This window comes from Carassius gibelio, chromosome A10 (assembly GCF_023724105.1).
Source record: "Carassius gibelio isolate Cgi1373 ecotype wild population from Czech Republic chromosome A10, carGib1.2-hapl.c, whole genome shotgun sequence".
In the NCBI taxonomy this organism is placed as follows: domain Eukaryota; kingdom Metazoa; phylum Chordata; class Actinopteri; order Cypriniformes; family Cyprinidae; genus Carassius; species Carassius gibelio.
In genome coordinates, this window is record NC_068380.1 from 15,601,005 (window position 1) to 15,619,325 (window position 18,321).

An 18,321-nucleotide genomic window follows, 5' to 3' on the forward strand; every position below is an offset into this window, starting at 1 on the left:
TTACTAAGAGTAAAATAATGTTTGTTTTTTTGTTTTTGTAGATGTTAAAAGCAAGAAACATGGGAGAGCATCATTCCTTTGAGATTTTATGTAAGTTATTTTTAGAAAATAAATTTTTCTGTTGTCTCCTGCCAGTTTACTTCACATTTTGATGCAACAACAGTGTGATTACGTGCTCATTTCATTAAAACCATTGATGTCTGTGTTTTTTATTGCAGAACTCAAACCAACTTTGGAGTTGTCTGATTTGGAGAGTCATTATTCTTGGTCTTCGCTCTTAGAGGTAAAGTTCACACAAAAAATAATTTACTTGCCCTCAAGTCATTCCAAACCTATAAGACTTTTGTATGTCTTTACAACATAAATTAATATATTTTTAGTTTTCTCATAATATTTGTTAATCCATTTATAGTTTAGATAATCAGTATTTTCAAGCTTCATAAATATAGAGTTATTGTAGAAGTAAATTCTGATATTTATATATGAATACATCTTAAATTATATGATAGCAAACATGTATGTTCAAAATAAAATACTGGTCTCCCAGACCAGCAATGGAGGACACAAAAAGAGAATATTAAATATATTCATACGTTTTCCAAAAAATTTGCAGATTTTGTATGAGTCTGGAAAAACATGGGGAGAGTAAATTATAAACATTTTAATTATTTGGTGAACTAACGGTTTGAAGAGCAGCCCTCAATGTACGTGAATATTGTGAGGAATGTGAATGTCATGTCTGTTTTAATGTTTCAGTAAAGAAGCTTTCTGAAAGCAATATTTATTCAAACAATATCGCATGTCCTCACACTAGTGCTGCCATTATAGCATTCTGGAGCGCTGTGGTGGACTGAGACATTAAACAACCGCACAAAGTGTTGAAACTTTAAAACCGATTATTTACCTATCGTTACGGATGTGAATGCACCTCTACCTGAAAATGGATAGTTTAATTAAATGTTTAATTTTTTCAAATGTGTTTCTCTTAGGCCACTGATGAAGAACAGGCGGTTACTGGGATGAATGCTGGTCAGAGAGGAGAATCTTCTTTCCCCTAAACTGATGCAGCGGTGGTTTTAAAGGAGGACGCTGCCCTGGATGGTGTAGAAGATGTCAGATGCTGTGCTGATGGGGTTTCTTCATGATTACATCAGTTATGCTAAAGAGATCATGAAAATTGACCGTGATGCATGATCTGTATTCATGGACTATGAAACAAACTGTAAGTGTATAATTAGTTAAAAAAAAAAAGTTAAATGCTTTTTCTGTGTTGTTTAGTAGAAGAGTTTACACTCTGTCATTCATACACCTGCTCACATTCTTTCACACACACACACACACACACACATGCGTCTGTTAAATGTTATAATATCAAAGTTAATGTTGTGATTTATTTGTGTACTGTCATGCCAGAATAGTTGGAAAAAAACCTAACTAATTGTAAATTTATTGTATGTGTTTTCGTATATTTATATACAATTGAACAAAGTCCAATTTGATCTTAAGTTATATTCATCAAATGTTCAATGCTTTGTTTATGAACTCTGTAGCTGTTAATGCCATCCTTTTCTGCATTTCTTCTAACATGTTACTTTTTGACTTTTCTCTTGTTTTTAATAAATATTTTCCTTTTGGTAATTATTATTTGTGTGTAAAAGTGATATTTAAAATGAACAACATTTGTAGGTTTAATGCCTAGCTCAATTTGGGTTATTTTTAACGTAGAAATGCATTGTTTCCCCACATGGCTGCACTCTGCGAGTTTATTTTCTGCCAGCAGGAGGCGCTAAGAGCGGGAGAGGTAGGTTTCTCCGGTAACGGCTGCAGAGCGGCGGTGAGCTCACAAATGATGCCTTCTCAAGCACATGCGAAATGATATCGAACATTTTCTAAATACAGTAGTTTTCCTTCTGAAATACAGTGATAAAAAAACACCTGCTCTGGTTTTTGAAACCCTGCAATATAGTCATTTTAAACCATAAAAAAGGCAACCCACCAGGCTGGGTTAAATATGATAACCCAACTGGTTGGGTTAAAACAACCCAGCGCTGGGTTCGTCCCTTTTTGACCCAGCGCTGGGTTGTCAAAATAACCCAAATTGGGTTGTTTTCAACCCAGCAGTTTTTAGAGTGTTTGCTTTGATTACTGCTTTGCACACTCTTGGCATTATCTTGATGAGCTTCAAGAGGTAGTCACCTGAAATGGTCTTCCAACAGTCTTGAAGGAGTTCCCCCGAGAGATGCTTAGCACTTGTTGGCCCTTTTGCCTTCTGTCTGTGGTCCAGCTCACCCCTAAACCATCTGGATTGGGTTCAGGTCCGTGACTGTGGAGGCCAGGTCATCTGGCACAGCACCCCATCACTCTCCTTCTTGGTCAAATAGCCCTTGATGCCTTCAGTGTGACTCTACAATTTTCATAGTCATGAAAATAAAGAAAACTCTTTGAATGAGAAGGTGTGTCCAAACTTTATATATATATATATATATATATATATATATATATATATATATATATATATATATATATATATAAAGAATGTAGAACACCATTGCACACTTGTACTTGTTATTCCTAAGTACGGTATATTGGTTTTCTTGGACATTAAGTCAATACTTTAAAACACTAATAACCATTCATTATCAGAGAAGCCCTGGATTTAGTTTGATGTTTCCTTGTCATCATGATGTAAACCCCCGGCAGAAATCTAACATCAGCATATGAAGCAGCAAAAAGAAGGATAACACTGTCACCAGAGTGAAAGCACTACATGGGACAAGGGCAGCTGCCAGCATCATAACTTCACAGGGCATTAATTGTTTCACTGCTGTCAGCAGGATTGTCTCTGCTTGTTGAACCCTGGCCAAGGAGCGGCCCATCAGCCAATTTGGAGTCCAGTAGGTATGTAAGTAAGAGTTCCAGGGAATAATGTTTTCGCAATACAGACCTAGGTGTCAAACTCAAATTCTGAAAAAGTGCTGAGGCCAGGCAGAACTCTCAGCCTCTGGTAATATTCACAGCAGCGACTCGAAATGTGCAACTGACAATTCTACATACTTACGGAATGACAGCTTGCTCAACAATTAATCAGAAAAAGTTTTTAGCGTTCATAAAAATGTATGTAAATTAGTAGATTCCAATTTTGCATGCTTGGTGAGAAAAAAAAAAAAAACACTGGCAAAAGAACATATTTACACTGAAGCAGCAATACTGGGGCCAGGACATCATAGATACCTGCAGCCATTCTGAATAGGAAGCATCTAGAGTGAGAAAAAAAAAGGAATCCTTCCTTAAAGGAATAGTTCTGCCAAAAATGTAAATGTACTCACCAGCACGTCCTGATTTTGCCAAGTCCGATGTGTTCCTAGGTCAACATATTTTGTTGACCCTGGAACAACATTTTACTCCAAAAATATATTCTTAACCATATCCCTACACCTAAACCTAACCTTAACCATGAGTAATCCCTAAAATCAGAGGAAATGATAGATGAATGACACTGATGTACAAGCACCAAACACTGATTTTAAGCATAAACTTCAAAAAATCTATAAACTGGTTCTTCAAATCTGATTGGTTAATCACAATGTTGTCCCAGGGTCAACAACGATGTTGTCCCAGGAACATGTCTCACTTGGTAAAATCAGGTTAGGCGTACTCACCATCAGGCAAACCAAGACGTAGATGAGTTTGTTTCTTCATTGGAACAGATTTGGAGGAATGGGCCCTGTCAGAGACCAAACAGCTGATAAAACCAACACAATAATCCATGCATAATCCATGCAACTCCGGTCTGTCAGTTAATGACTTGAAGGGAAAAGCTGTGCATATAATAAACAAATCCATCAAGACATTTTTGACATCAAACCATTGCTTCTGGCTAAAATACAGGTCTACTCCATCCATAATATTGCTTTCACCAGTGAAGTCATCTCATCTGAATCAGAAGAGAAATATGCACAGATCAAGCAATGTTTAAAAGTGAAAGCAGAAACAGTTCCAAAGTTCTAAACAAATATGATGGTGGATTTTGATGTGAGAGGACAACAGGGAATGGACTTTTGGAGGAAGTCTTATTAAGGATCATGTTTTTTTTATTACTTATTTATTTATTTAGTGTTCCTGTAGCTCAAGCGGTAGAGCATTGCGTTAGCACGCGCACATTTGGGGGTTTAATTCCGGGGAACACATGTTAGGAAAAATTGTTAGCCTGAATGCAATGTAAGTTGCTTTGGATAAAAGCGTCTGCTAAATGCATAATGTTTAAAAAATGTTTAAAAGTGAAAGCAGGAAACAGTTCCTCATCACATATATATATTTGTAGTCCTGAGGTGGATAAACCAGCGTAGTCAGGAATACACTTTCTCTTGCCATGACCCCTTTCTGAACTGTTCTTAAAGGCTGCAGCTGTCTGGCCTCGATTTCCAGGCTATTGTACAATTGCTGAGACTCAGTGCACAGGGATAAGCTGTTCTCTTTAAAGACGGGCAGTAAATGTTAGAAACACAAGCCTCTTTCATCCTTGGCAGCTACATTTCTCTCATTCAGCCATTCACATATTATATTATATAAAATATAAATATATAAGATGGTCAGCTTCTCAGTAATTGACTTTGCTCAATCAGTTAACAGTCTTGAGAGGTTAAATGCTTTTGTTAACAGGCTTGTTAGTTTCAAGGGGACACTTGATGGACAGAAATTGCAGGGTTGCGCTAATGATGAAGCAGGAAATAGCAGTGCCACTCAAATGTTTTCTTGCAACAAGAACTACAGCCAATCAGATTCTAATCCATGTTAGAGCCCATAATTGATCAGCCAGTCATTCAAACCCGGGGCCTTTAAGTGAATCTGTATTAAATTAAATCTGAAATAATTAATGACATTATTTATTCAGACAAAACATAATGTCATGAAAACTAGAGATGGCTGATAAGCACTGTATCCTTGTGATAGACAAAGTCTTTCTTCAGTGACTTATATTTTTAAAAACACAGCTGCTCAATAATTGTTTAGCCTAAGTATGTTAATGTATTAATGTTATATCAAATATGAAAATCAAATCATGAGGAAAATTTATGAGGGAGCACATGGCTGCTAAATTCTAATTATCTTATTGGTTGTAGCTTACTTGGGACCAAACTACATTTCCCAACATCATCTGTGGCAGCCAATTCATCTCATACAGTTGTTCTCAACTGGTTTGGCATTGGGACCCACGTTTTCCCATGGACAAGCCAAAACCCACACACACACACACACACACACACACACACACACACACACACATATATATATATATATATATATATGTGTGTGTGTGTGTGTGTTTGTATACACACAGACACAAACACACGGACACATCTAAAATTTCACAAAAAAATTATTTAAGACTGTCAAGAATATGACTAATACTGAATAAACAGCCTATAAGGTACGGATATTAAATAGCAGTCCCTATTAAATAGTATGCCACAGAAGGTCATTGCTAAAAGGGCTGGCTGTTCACAGAGTGCTGTATCAGAATGTATTCATAGAAAGTTGACTGGAAGGATAAAGTGTGGTAGCAAAATGTGTACAAGCAACAGGGATGACCACAGCCTTGGGAAGATTGTCAGGAAATACCAATTCAAGAACTTGGGAGAGCTTCACAAGGAGTGGACTGAAGCGGAGTCAATGCATCAAGAGTCACCACAGTCAGACGTCTTCAGGAAAAGAGCCACAGCTGTCACATTCCTAGAACGAAGCCACTCCTGAACCAGGAGAAAACGACAGATGCATTTCACCTGGGGTAAGGAGAAAAAGAACTGGACTGTTGCTCAGTGGTCCTCTTTTCAAATTAAAGTACATTTTATTTGGGAATCAAGGTATGGAATCTGGAGGAAGACTGGAGAGGCACAGAATCCAAAGGCCACCTTGAAGTTTAATAAGTCAATGATGATTTGGGGTGCCGTGACATCTGCTGGTGTTGGTCCATTGTGTTTTATCCAGTCCAAAGTCAATTCAGCCATCTTCCAGGAGATTGTGGAGAACTTTATGCTTCCATCTGGTGACAAGCTTTATGGAAATGCTGATTTCATTTTGCAACAGGACTTTAGGACCTGCCCAAAGTGCCAAAACCATTTTCAAGTGGTTTGATGACCATGATATTACTGTGCTTGATTGGCCACCCAACTCACCTGACCTGAACCTCACAGAGAATCTATGGGGTATTGTGAAGAGGAAGAGTAACATCTGACAAACAATACAGAGAAGAAGGCCACTATCAAAGCAACCTGGGCTTCAATAATGCCTCATCAGTGCCAAAGGCTGTTTGATACTCCATGCCACTCCGCATTGAAAAATTAATCCGTGCAAGTGGAGACCCAACCATGAATTGATTGCATAATAAAACCTGCTTTGGAGATCTTGAACAGTTCTGCTTTGTTAATCTTTTTTATTTTTTGGATTGATTGATCTTTGAGAAAATATTCAAAAAATTTTCTGAGATACTGAATTTGTAATTTTCCTAAGCTGTAAGTCATAACCACCAGAATTAAATGATGTTGAGATGCCCCTGTACTCCGTGACCCACTAGGTTTCTTTCTGGGTGACCCACCAGTAAAGAAACACTGATTTAATACGTCAGAATTATTTCCATGAAAACCAGCAGGGAACAATTAAATATAATAACAAAAATAAATAAATAAATAAATAAATAAATAAATAAATAAATAAATAAATAAATAAACCTATTCAGCTTTCAAATGGGACATACAAGCAGTAAGGTTCATAAACTGTTTGGAGATTTGTGATGTAACAGACATTCAGCTGCGTCGTTTGTTTGTTCTTATGTTAGTCGATTTAATATATTGTTGTGTCACCCACAAGTTTTCCTGAGGAAATATCGAGTGAGAGTGAAATGAAAGAGGAAGAGATTGCTGCTGGAGATGTCAGTTCGCCAGAAGAGGGCATTCGGATTCTGTCTGATAAAGTTATGGTGCGACAGGCGGTTGTGGTTAACCACTCACAATCCTGCTGCATCTCTGTACTGTCGGGAACTGTACAGGAGAGGAGAAACATTCCCGATGGTGGAGTACACTAGCAAACAGTATTCTATGAGTGCATTCATTTTGGACTGCATTAAAGTCTACTAAAGATCATAATTCTCGTTGATATTATAATAGCCATGGATTAATCTACGGTGAGCATCACCCGTTTCGGAAAGACAGTATTTGCGCAGTATGCTTCGATGGAATATAATGAGACGGAAGGGGATTACTGGGATTTCCATAAGTTTGACTTGTGCTAGATAACTTGGATTTGGAATCGCGCGTCTTCGGCTCTGTTTGTGACTTAAGGTATAATTTTAGGATTTAAAATGGATTCTTTCTGTTCGAGTGGATGTTTATGACGAGAATTTTGTTTTGTGGGGAATTGAAAGATATGGTCAGTGCAGTGGTCAGACAGGAGAGACTGAAGATTTCCCGCGCCTGCTCTGCGGTGGAGGACTACAGGCGGCCGTGGAAGAACCGAACCATCTGAGGAGAGCGCGTGCCATGCCGTTTCAGGGCTCGAGCGGTAGAAAGCTGTGAAACCTGTGGCCAGGAGTTGACTGAGACGCTGTTATGGGTAAATTTGCGTATTCCCATCGGGATTAAGTGAACATCTAAAACACGATGGATTTTCTGCAGTTTTATTCATTTTACAGTGCAATGTCAGTTGTCTTTAAACGGCGTCCATGCAGTAAAACTAAGAGATTATCTGTGCTTTGAAAAACATAAAATGTTCATACATGCCTATGCATGCATTCATACGATGCTCTCTTTAATTTGTATGCATTGATTTATTTTACATTTGACAATCACACATATTTCTTCTCAAATCTGACCATGCATTCACTTCAGCTCACAGTGGTATGATTCTGCTGAGGTACAGTCAAGTGTATATGTTCATTTGATAAATATTTATTCAGTGTTTTATGACCTATACAGAATTTTTTCTTTCTTTCTTTTTTTTTTAATGATATGCAGTGCAATTTTGTCATAATTATATCTAAATGATCATTGTACTACAGTAAAAAAAATAATAATAATAAACTATGAATAGCCTATTTAAATTGATATTTATGCTACCACTAATATACAACTGTAAAATGTTGCAAACACGATTCTAGGACATATTTCTAAAAGCTTTATTGCTGTTATTCATGTCATTATATTTGTGCAAAGCTGTTTTGTCATCTAGATGGTTTTTAATTTTAATCTGTGGTTTGGATTATACTATAGGATCTAGATCTAGTTTGTTAAGATCCATATTTCTCATTTGAGAATGAATGGTTCTTATCTACAAAGTTGAGTGTCTATTTTATTACCACATGCTTAGTAGCTTCAGTCGTGATCCACCAAGTGATGCCATTCATCCTGACAACCAATTGAGTTGAAAAGTGTGAATATTGGTAAAACATATCTGACTTAATGTCGGCCTATCACCGTTCTTCATCTCTCACTGATTTAAAGAGCAGACTGATGCCAACTCATTGATTAGCACTGGGATGCTAATTGAACCTCATTTTTTTGGCAGCAAGGCAATTTCTCAGATTGTGTCTGTGCATTATTGATAGTGTGGAGATCGCACACAGATTTTATTTTGTAGATGTCAGACTTGCATGTGATGCTGGAAAAGGTGCACATCATGAATGCATTGTGGTATGTGTGCACATTTTCTGCAATGTAAGTGTGCATACAATGCCTGCAACGCTCAATGAATTGTTGTTCAGTTTGCATAATTAGCTTGTTTGAGCAACTGAGTTATTTCTTCATCATCAAAGGAAGGCGAAGCCACAGAGATTTTATTATTGACAGAAAACAAAGAGGACACAATCAATATGCGTTACATTAGTGTCTGTGACTTTAGATGTTAATCTGTGTTTAGTTATTAAAGGATGCATATTAGTTTTATTTCTTACATATTTCTCCTAACTTCTAGACTCATTATTTAACCAAGCACTGTGATTAACTAAGCCGCAGACCTTCTCACAGCCACATTAGAATACTTATAGATATGGTTCCAATCATTTTACAGGGGCTATTTGACAGATATGTGACCTGCTCTGATTGTTATTCGTTAGTGATGTGCAGCAAGATGGCCTTCCACGGCTCATAAAATTATGAGCTATATTGCAGCTTTGCAGCACTGTATTGGGAGATCTTGACAGCAAACATAAAATAACAAGCCTGGAAAATTTTTTGGAGCATCTCTGTAAAGGGTATGTAGGCCTGAGCAGAGACAAAATCAGTTTTACCATCAGAGGAAAAAATGTAGTTGCATATTAAATAATAAAAGTGCAAGTGCAAGTTTTCTACAAATTAATTTTTATTAGACTTTGCTTGGATCATTAACTATATCAGCATCATTTCATTAACAAATATACAGTCGATACAGTCTGATTGTCTGGTTAGTATGAATGGGAGCCAGTGATGTAATTACTTTATTGCACCACAACCTCTTTCCTTTGTTTTTGTGATTTTTGTTAATCACAGTCATTAGCCCCTGATATGCTAAAAATAGATAAGCTTTTCCAAATTTACCAGAAAATATCTAAATAACTGTCTTAACAACTTAGCCATTTTTGCAATGACTTTAAAACAGCTGATGAGTTTGGACAAGAAAAGTGTGGTTAATTCTGAGATCTAGCATAATTTATTTAAAAGAGGATTTTATATTTTGTGTTGTGATTCAGTGATTTAATTTTTAAGTGCAAAGGTAAGTGCATTTTTTAAAGCCACAGTGTATTATAATCACGAACCAGAGGTGCATTAATAAAGTAAATGACCATTCAAATGTTTGATCCTGATAAACCATTAAATGTCATTAAATAGAGTACCTTATCAATATTTTCTCCTCTTCAACCTTAGACAACATCTGGCAGAATTACTGTAACATAGCACTGATTCATTTAAACTGCTCTATTCCGTGCGTATGGTTCTAAAAGGTTTGGATGGGTCTGCAGTAATTTTGCTTTCAAGCTAAATGGATGTTTTGATATTTCATAATCACTTTCATGAATTCTTATGGCAATTATTGTGTCATAGTCACATTCTTCATCTCATACAGACATAAATTGCCTTAGGAACTTCATTTCAGAATGTAATTTCTAGGAAGCTTTGTAAAAGTTTATGCAAATAGGATTTAATTGAATTAATTAAATTTGTGTCTTACAACACAGCATACTGTAGGTACAATATAAAGGCCAGAAAGACACAGCACAAATGATGAAATACCATTAAAATGTCCAGGCTTTGGCCAAGACCTTCACATAAAGAATGTGTATTTTACCCAGACCTCTAACTTCTTGAGCCAATGTTTAGTCGGGAACTCACTGCTGATATAATGCTTCACTTCATCCCCCCACCTCCCCCATTTAATTTGACAAAAACAGCACCCATGCTTTCCAATGTGTATTAAGGAAAGATGGACAAAGGTTTGGTAGCAGAGTCACTGAACAGCCAAGCAAAAATAACTGATTTGGTTGACTGACAATCATTTAGATTATAATTAGGGACTAATAGGATGGCCGAGGCATATCTCTCAGGACATTTCCTTTCATACTATATTGGGCTCATGTCCAAGCTTATTGAAAGACTGGCTTGCTCTGATAGCATGTTTGTCATTGCTAGAGAGAAAAATTAAACAACATGGCATTACTGGATTGATTTGCACAATCACCACTGTTAATTGCTTCCTGTGTGGTATCATACTGCTGTATAAATATAACATTTCAAGGGTTTATAATCACAGAACAATTACAATATTTCTTCTCTCATTAGATGTCTTAATCTCTGATTTGAAACTGCTCAACAATTATATTGTCAACTACCTCACAAAATGATGCACATCATATTGCATATTTCAAAATTCAAACATCGCAATGCATCACAGCGTCCTAAAAGGATCACGATTGGATTTGCGCCAGAAAAGTGAGATAATCTGTCAGGAAGGGAATTGCTGTGTGTGTTTCAAACTTTCTTGCTTTTTGACTTACTTTTGCCCAGTATTGTGTCAAATACTGTATGTACACATTAATTACAAGTTGTGTATTGTGTTAAATACAATTGAATAAATTCCCTTTTAAGTAACATGCTTTAGATAGCATGCTTTTAATTTGTGTATTAGTAATATCAGGAAGTAAGTCATTTCTTGACTGTTTTTCTTTTTTTTTCTCTTTCTCTGTACATTTTAGGCTTTGCCATGAGGCACCGCTGGTTCATGGTGCCACTGCTAATGCAGGCATGGCTGTCTGCCACCCCTTGCTCTGGTGAGCGTCCTTGCCCTCGGAGTTGTCGATGCGATGGCAAAATTGTATACTGTGAGTCTAGCGCATTCCGTGATGTTCCCAAGAACCTCTCAGGCGGCTGTCAAGGCCTGTCCCTGCGGTATAACAGCTTAGCAAGCCTGAAGGCTGGCCAATTTGTTGGCCTCAACCAGCTCATTTGGCTGTACCTCGACCACAACTACATTGCAAATGTGGATACACATGCTTTTCAAGGGATACGGAGGCTCAAAGAGCTAATATTGAGCTCCAACAAGATCACACTGCTGCATAACACCACATTTCACCTGGTACCAAACTTGAGGAACCTGGACCTTTCCTATAACAAGCTACAAGCTCTAAAACCAGGGCAGTTCCAGGGACTGCGAAAGCTACTCAGCTTGCACATGCGCTCCAACTCCCTTAAGAATCTTCCCTCTCGCCTTTTTCAAGACTGCCGTAATCTTGAATTCCTTGACCTTGGCTACAACCGTCTGCGGAGCATCACTCGCAATTCAATGTCTGGCCTGATGAAGCTAACTGAGCTGCATATAGAGCATAACCAGTTCTCTAAAATCAACTTTTTCAACTTTCCACGATTCTATAACTTACGTGCTCTTTACCTACAGTGGAACCGCATTAGGACCATGAGTGAAGGCCTCACATGGACATGGACGTCATTGCAGAAGCTAGACCTTTCAGGAAATGACCTGCAGGAGATAGATGCAGACGTGTTCCAGGCCATGCCAAATCTGCAGATGCTTAACTTGGATTCAAACAAGCTTGTCAATGTTTCTCAAGAAGCTGTGGATGCTTGGACCTCTCTGACTGCAATTAGTCTGGCAGGAAACATGTGGGACTGTGGACCAGTTGTGTGTCCACTGGTGGCCTGGCTGAGAACCTTCCGTGGAAACAAAGAAATTAATATGATTTGTGCATTACCCAAAGAAGCTCAAGGGGAGAAGGTTATGGATGCAGTTGACGCCAGTGGAGTTTGCAGGGGTTCCCCTGCTACACCATCAACTGTAATTATTCCCTCTACCTCTTTTGTCGCCTTTGCCCAGACCCCTGCCAGCTCTTTTATCCCAACCATCAAATCTGGAGACAGCAGAAGGAGCCAGGGGACGTCCTTGGAAGGCACCCCGTCTTCAGCACCTTCTCAGCCTGCTGTCCCACCACCTGAGCAAGACTTCGAACCGGTGTCTTTCCACAAGATAGTTGCAGGAAGTGTTGCCCTCTTCCTGTCAGTTGCCATGATCCTCCTGGTAATTTATGTCTCATGGAAGCGCTATCCAAGCAGTGTTAAGCAGCTACAAGAAAACTCGGCTGCTGCTCACAAACGTCGGAAAAAATCACGGGAGACAGAGCGCACACTTAGCACACCATTGCAGGAGTACTATGTGGACTACAAACCTAATAACACAGAGGGTACGGATGTGCTGGTCAATGGGACTGGACCATGCACCTACACCATCTCTGGCTCCAGAGAATGTGAGGTAAGACTCCACACAACTTATAGTCCATTGATATTGGTGAGAAGAGAAGTCAGTTTTTTAACAGTTTTTAAGAAATTCTTTCTGTTCTTGTGCTGTTTCGATGCCACATTTGGGAGATTTTTGTTGGATAAAAGTGTATGCATGGGAGGGACATGTTTTTGGCAGGGTTATTTTAGCAAGTGTTTTTGGCACAGTATGTCGTCTGTTTAACTTTGGATGTGGTGTTAATTTACAATTATATATTGATTTTTAGTAGAGGTGGGCATAGATTATTTTTTTTAATCTAGATTAATCTCACTGTGATCTTGAAATTAATCTAGATTAAAATGGCTCATTCGAATTTGAATAATTTATGGTTTGACTGTTAAAACTACAAAGTAGTCAAGAGCAGTGAGTGATTTTCATTTTCATTTTCTTGGATTAGCATTACAGCAGCCAGTCGCTAAATTAGGCGCGGTCACTTTAAGAGAAGATGAACGCATCCAATATAATACACATCCCATTTTTTTCCTCAACTGTTTACTTTCACTTAAGAAATAACGGACAGTTTTTTAAAGCATAATTTCCAAAGTGGATATTTTGACATATTTCGTATGTATTTGTCGGCACTAGAGCAAAAATAAGCAAATTCGATGTTCAAGTGTTTTGATCAAAACACTTGAAAACGCTTGTTTTTAGCGTCTCGAGACGCCTTTCTCTGCGTGAGCCCTGAACACCAGAACACAGCGAGTACTGAATCGGGCTCTTTCACATCTTGTTGTTTGTTTCAAACTGCGATTTGTATTTGTTCGTTCCGGTGCAGGAGGGACTTTGAGGAGAGCTTCGCAGAAGAGAGCTCGGTTCAGTGTCGCTGTCCGTTAGGCTGGTCTCAGCCAGTCGGTTATATGAAATATCAAGGTGAAAGTCATCATAGCTTGCTTAGTATAGACCCAGCTCCCAACCCAACTTTGAGAATAGATTAACGGCGATATTTTTTTTATCGCCCGATAAGAGTCTCGCGTTAACCCAGCACGTTAACGGAGATAACGGCCCACCAGGGGCGATTCTAGGATTTTTTCAACTGTGGGGCATAAATTTAATATAATAAATTGTTTTTGTTTATTATCCACATCCCATTCAATTTGCATAGCAGCAGTTGCAGTAAATTTGCATTGATAAATAAACAAAATCTACTTATGTCAAGGCTAATTAATCTTTAGCATATTGATTTAAAAATATCATATATCCATACTTTGTTAGATAGCTACTTGTTCAAAGCTCACTTGTTTTTTATTTGAGAATGTTTCTGGGTGTCATCAAATGACGTTTTGTCAATAACTTCTGTGAAAACACAGTACACGCCGAATTTGAGATTCATTTTATTTACTTTGACAAAATTCAAGAAAACTACAATATATTGTATAGCAAGTAAACATCAAGTTATAGAAATTATATACAATTCATTTTAGAGAGAGAGAGATTTCCAGGGTGCAGACAGCAATCGCGGAGCACCATGGTGATTTAAAACACCAACTGAATTTATGAGAAATCTACAGACGCAAATAGACTAAAGATGTAGTAAAATAAAGACCTATATGTGTATTTTGGACTTTTTTTTTCCAAAAGTCTGAAAGAAGACATGTTATTGAAGACAAACAGCCCCAAATCTCAAAATTGACCAGTAAAAAAAACGATGTTTTTGCATGTGTCTCACCCATAGACTGTAAAAAAAAGTCTCAAGTGTGGGGCGTTAGATAAACATCATACGATTTGTTTCGTCACCTCACTTAAGTGAAAAAGAGTCGCTAATCGACTGCATGATTCAATAATGACTTTATTAGAATTGCAATTATACTTTTTTAAACCATTGCTTTAAATTGCGTTGTTGCCTATATCGGTGCGTTCGGCCGAAAAAAAAGTAAATCGTAACGCAGTAAAACCACTGATATAGATCAGTGAGTAAAACCCTTTTACATTCAGCATCAGAGGAGCATAGTAAATATAATTATTAGCATTTGGTCTGCTCTAGGAGATAACATCGTCATCGAACCTGAAAGACGTTAACCTTAGTACCAAACACTTCTTGCACTGCAACAACTGGCTAATCGAAAAACATAAGCTATATAAAATAGATCAACTTATCGTGTGCTTTTTTTTTGTTGGAAAACAGCAGCTCGCTATTCTTGGTCCTCGTTGAGAAGCATCGCGACACAATCATGAGTTATTTACTAAACTGAAAGATTTGAATTTGTGAGTGACAGACAAGTAAAAGGGTGGGGGCACACTGGGGGGCCAATCAGTTTTCAATGAGGGGCCAGTGCCCCCATGGCCCCTCCCCTGGCTACGCCAATGCGGCCCACCACACATTTTTTGTGTGTATTTGACAAGTCATGTTAATTCAGTTGATTTTTTTCTTTTAGGAGCAGTTGTAATTTAGGCTGTGGTATTTCACATTGAATTTTTGCATTAACAAGTCTACCTGCAATACCTTCTTCTGTCTGTGAGGCATCTACTTGAAGGTAATAGAATATTAAGGATCATTTAATATGATCTGTCATTGCAGGCTCTTGCTTTTTCTTTTATCTCAAATAGATTTTTATGATTCTTTGAACATTTTAGTTGCAGTAATCACAGGATAACACACTTTGTCAGTAAGCTGCTGTGTCACAATTATTTATTTGTCCTCTTTAACATATGCACAATCAATACTCCCAAAACCAAAATGAAATTGTTTTGTCCATGGGGAACTTTAAACACATCTGGTTAATTAAAAAAAAAACATCCTAACCATTCTTCTAATCCTGACTCCTATACACTCATTGGTGCTTTTTAGCACCATTTGATCCTTGCTCAGTTAATGTGAAAAACACTACAATTTTTTTATATTTTCTTTTTTTTATTTTCCTCGTGATCTTCCTGGGGCTATGAGAATGTCTTTAATAACACCCCCACTTTATCTTCCAAGGGCTCTTTTTTCACTTCTTCTATGTCTATGACTGCATACCTGTGTTTTTAGACTCTTATCTTTGCTTCACATTCATCCTTCCCCCTTGAAACATCTTTCTACATATTCTGTAGTTCCAATTTACAAAAAAAAATTTTTCTCAGTGTGTCACTCAGGACTCCTATGACAAGCATGTGTTGACAGCTGGGGTCAATTGCCACTTTTTAAGGAGCTGGTTTTGTGTGTGGTTTGTATACTTGGCTATATTTACATATGTTCATGCTTTTCCCAGGGGTTAGGGGCTACCTTTACTCCTTTGGGCTAAGAAACCTGTCAGTGGTGCAGTAAGGTGTCATTAGAGGCAGACACGGCTTCTGGCAGAGCGATTATTGGGTGTGTATGCTGGTGGCAAGCAAGATAGACCTGAGTGAAATAAGAAAATCAGGAAGACATGTTAGCAGGCCAATTGGCATGATGCTAGACAGGTAAACAAAAGGCCAAATCAGGTCACAGGAAGAGAAGACTAAAAAGGTGGGTCAGAATGCAAAGGGATCACAAAGAATGACATCCTGACAGCGATGATGACCTCTGCACATGGGCCCCTGACCCTTCTCTAATCTGTGTCCTCAAAGCAACTTTTGAGATATCAGAGGTGCACATCAGAGTCCAGCAGATTGGCATGTTTTTCTCTTGTGAATTCCCCAATTCACGGAAAATAAAACTTGTTTCATTATTACGCGTAAATCCCCAAGTCTCTTGCACAGAATGTGTCCCTTTTGCCATTGTGATGATTGCTCTAGTCAGTACAAAAAGAACAACTGAAAGAAGAAAACAATTTGTCTCACAGAGTTCACCTATTGCTTTACCAAAGGGTTGAGTTTGGTTTGTTAGCCTGACCTCATAAGCCCTTGCTGGCAGATAATGTAACTTCACCGTCTGGCAGTAAAATATATTTGTCCATTAATGGTTATTCCAAAGTATTTTATAATTTCTCATTATACTATAGTAAAAAAGTCTTCTTTTTTTGTGAAGCAACTTTAATATGCAATTATTTGCTCAGACCTTGCTTACTATTACCTAAAGTTTAGGATGAACCTGTCAAGTCCAAAATCATCAAAAGGCCTCACATCAAGTGCACTTATTTGACCTGTTTTCATAATGTTTTCCATTAATAGTCTATAATTCTGAATTGTTTGCCTTGTTTTTTTCCACTGTGACTTCCATACCACAGCATTGCTGCATCAACACTAAAGTGGTTTGGCTTCCCTCCCGTGCAGCAAAGCGCACGTCACCTATGATTGATGAGTTCTATTCTCTCTCCTGTGATTTGGTATTCCACACGCGCACCTGATTTACGGACTTTTCACATCAAGCCAAAAGACTAGATTCAAACACACAGTTCAGATTGCTCCTGTCTTGAAAACCAGTGTTCTCCTCATGCCTTACATCTCTTCTTGTCGAATCACAAACGGCATAAAGGTGTGTGAGAAACAGCCAAGAAGGACTGTCCTCTGACCTCTCCTTGAAAGTGTTTCTCTGTTAACCTGACATGTGATTTGCCAATCTTTCATTGTAAAATATAATGCCAAGATCTTATTATAAGGTCTTGCTACACCTACACTAATCGATTTAGATCAACCTAGGGTCTTTATCATCAGAACTTAACTCAACTGTGAATGAAGTGCACCTTCAATCCATTGGTGATGAACTTTCTTTTACTGAACAGTCATCATGCTATAGCAGATTGGAACTGTACAGTTGTTTTCCATGCTATGGTAGTCGTGATTAAGTAATTTTGATTAATAAAATTTACATAAAAATTACACAAATGTGCTAAAAACACACACAGTTTGACAATAGGTTGCAATAGTCTTGCAATTCCAATATTTTTTATGGTAGTTTTTATGGTCTGAATACCATTTTTTGAGCTTCAAAGCTTCTGTAGATTTGGAGGGAGGGGACTGAACATATTATTCTCTCTAATAAAGGCAGAAATATCTGTGTGTCTATCTGTCTGTTTGCATTTTATTATGTTGAGAACCATTCATCCAATTGACTTCACCCATGGTGTGTGTGTTGCTGCGGACCTAATGGAGTTCAGTGTTGCATTTTGGTGCAATATGGACACACAACATGTTCAGAATTAATAAACCTTTAATAAACTACAGAACAGCATGAGGCAGAAGCGACGTGCCTCATGCGGGAAGGGCTTATATGCTCTGAGAACGGACACTGCACGACTGATACAAAACACACAGGTCTCTTAAGAGCAATACTTTTAATATAGACAAATTATTATTAGGCTGGGCTACTGTAAGTTTTTTTTATGACTGTCGTATTAGCACATTTTTTTCCAAGCAAATTAAGTGCACGCTTTTGATCATGTGTAAAATTACTGATTAACATGGTGGATAAAAGCAGCTAGGTTTATATATAAATACCAACCCACCGAACGAATATTCAAATAATCGACTATTCTGGTCCAGCCCTAAGTTGTTGGAAGATGTCACAAAACGCATCAGTTATCTTTACACTGTGACTTATACCTCATTACATGTTCTCATAAAACATAAAATACTCACATAAGTGCAGGAATGAGGGCAGCATACGGCCAGGCC

The 18,321-nt window shown here is 37.9% G+C and overlaps 1 protein-coding gene and 1 long non-coding RNA gene across 3 annotated transcripts in view; both read left to right on the forward strand.

Moving 5' to 3' along the window:
• The first annotated feature begins 39 nt into the window (after positions 1-39).
• LOC128021343 (uncharacterized) lies at positions 40-1,644 on the forward strand. Its single transcript, XR_008185532.1, has 3 exons — positions 40-90; positions 219-283; positions 990-1,644. It is a non-coding gene; the product is annotated as an uncharacterized LOC128021343 (long non-coding RNA).
• A 5,381-nt stretch (positions 1,645-7,025) lies between these two features.
• The window catches only part of LOC128021332 (leucine-rich repeat transmembrane neuronal protein 4-like), a 109,618-nt gene continuing 98,322 nt past the window's right edge, over positions 7,026-18,321 (forward strand). The window contains exons 1-2 of one of the 2 annotated variants that reach the window (XM_052608443.1): positions 7,026-7,605; positions 11,216-12,780. In XM_052608443.1, the coding sequence (XP_052464403.1) occupies positions 7,602-7,605; positions 11,216-12,780 (1,569 nt within the window). In that variant the 5' untranslated portion in view covers positions 7,026-7,601. The remainder of the gene's footprint in view (positions 7,606-11,215; positions 12,781-18,321) is intronic. The other variant, XM_052608444.1, reaches the window with a different exon arrangement.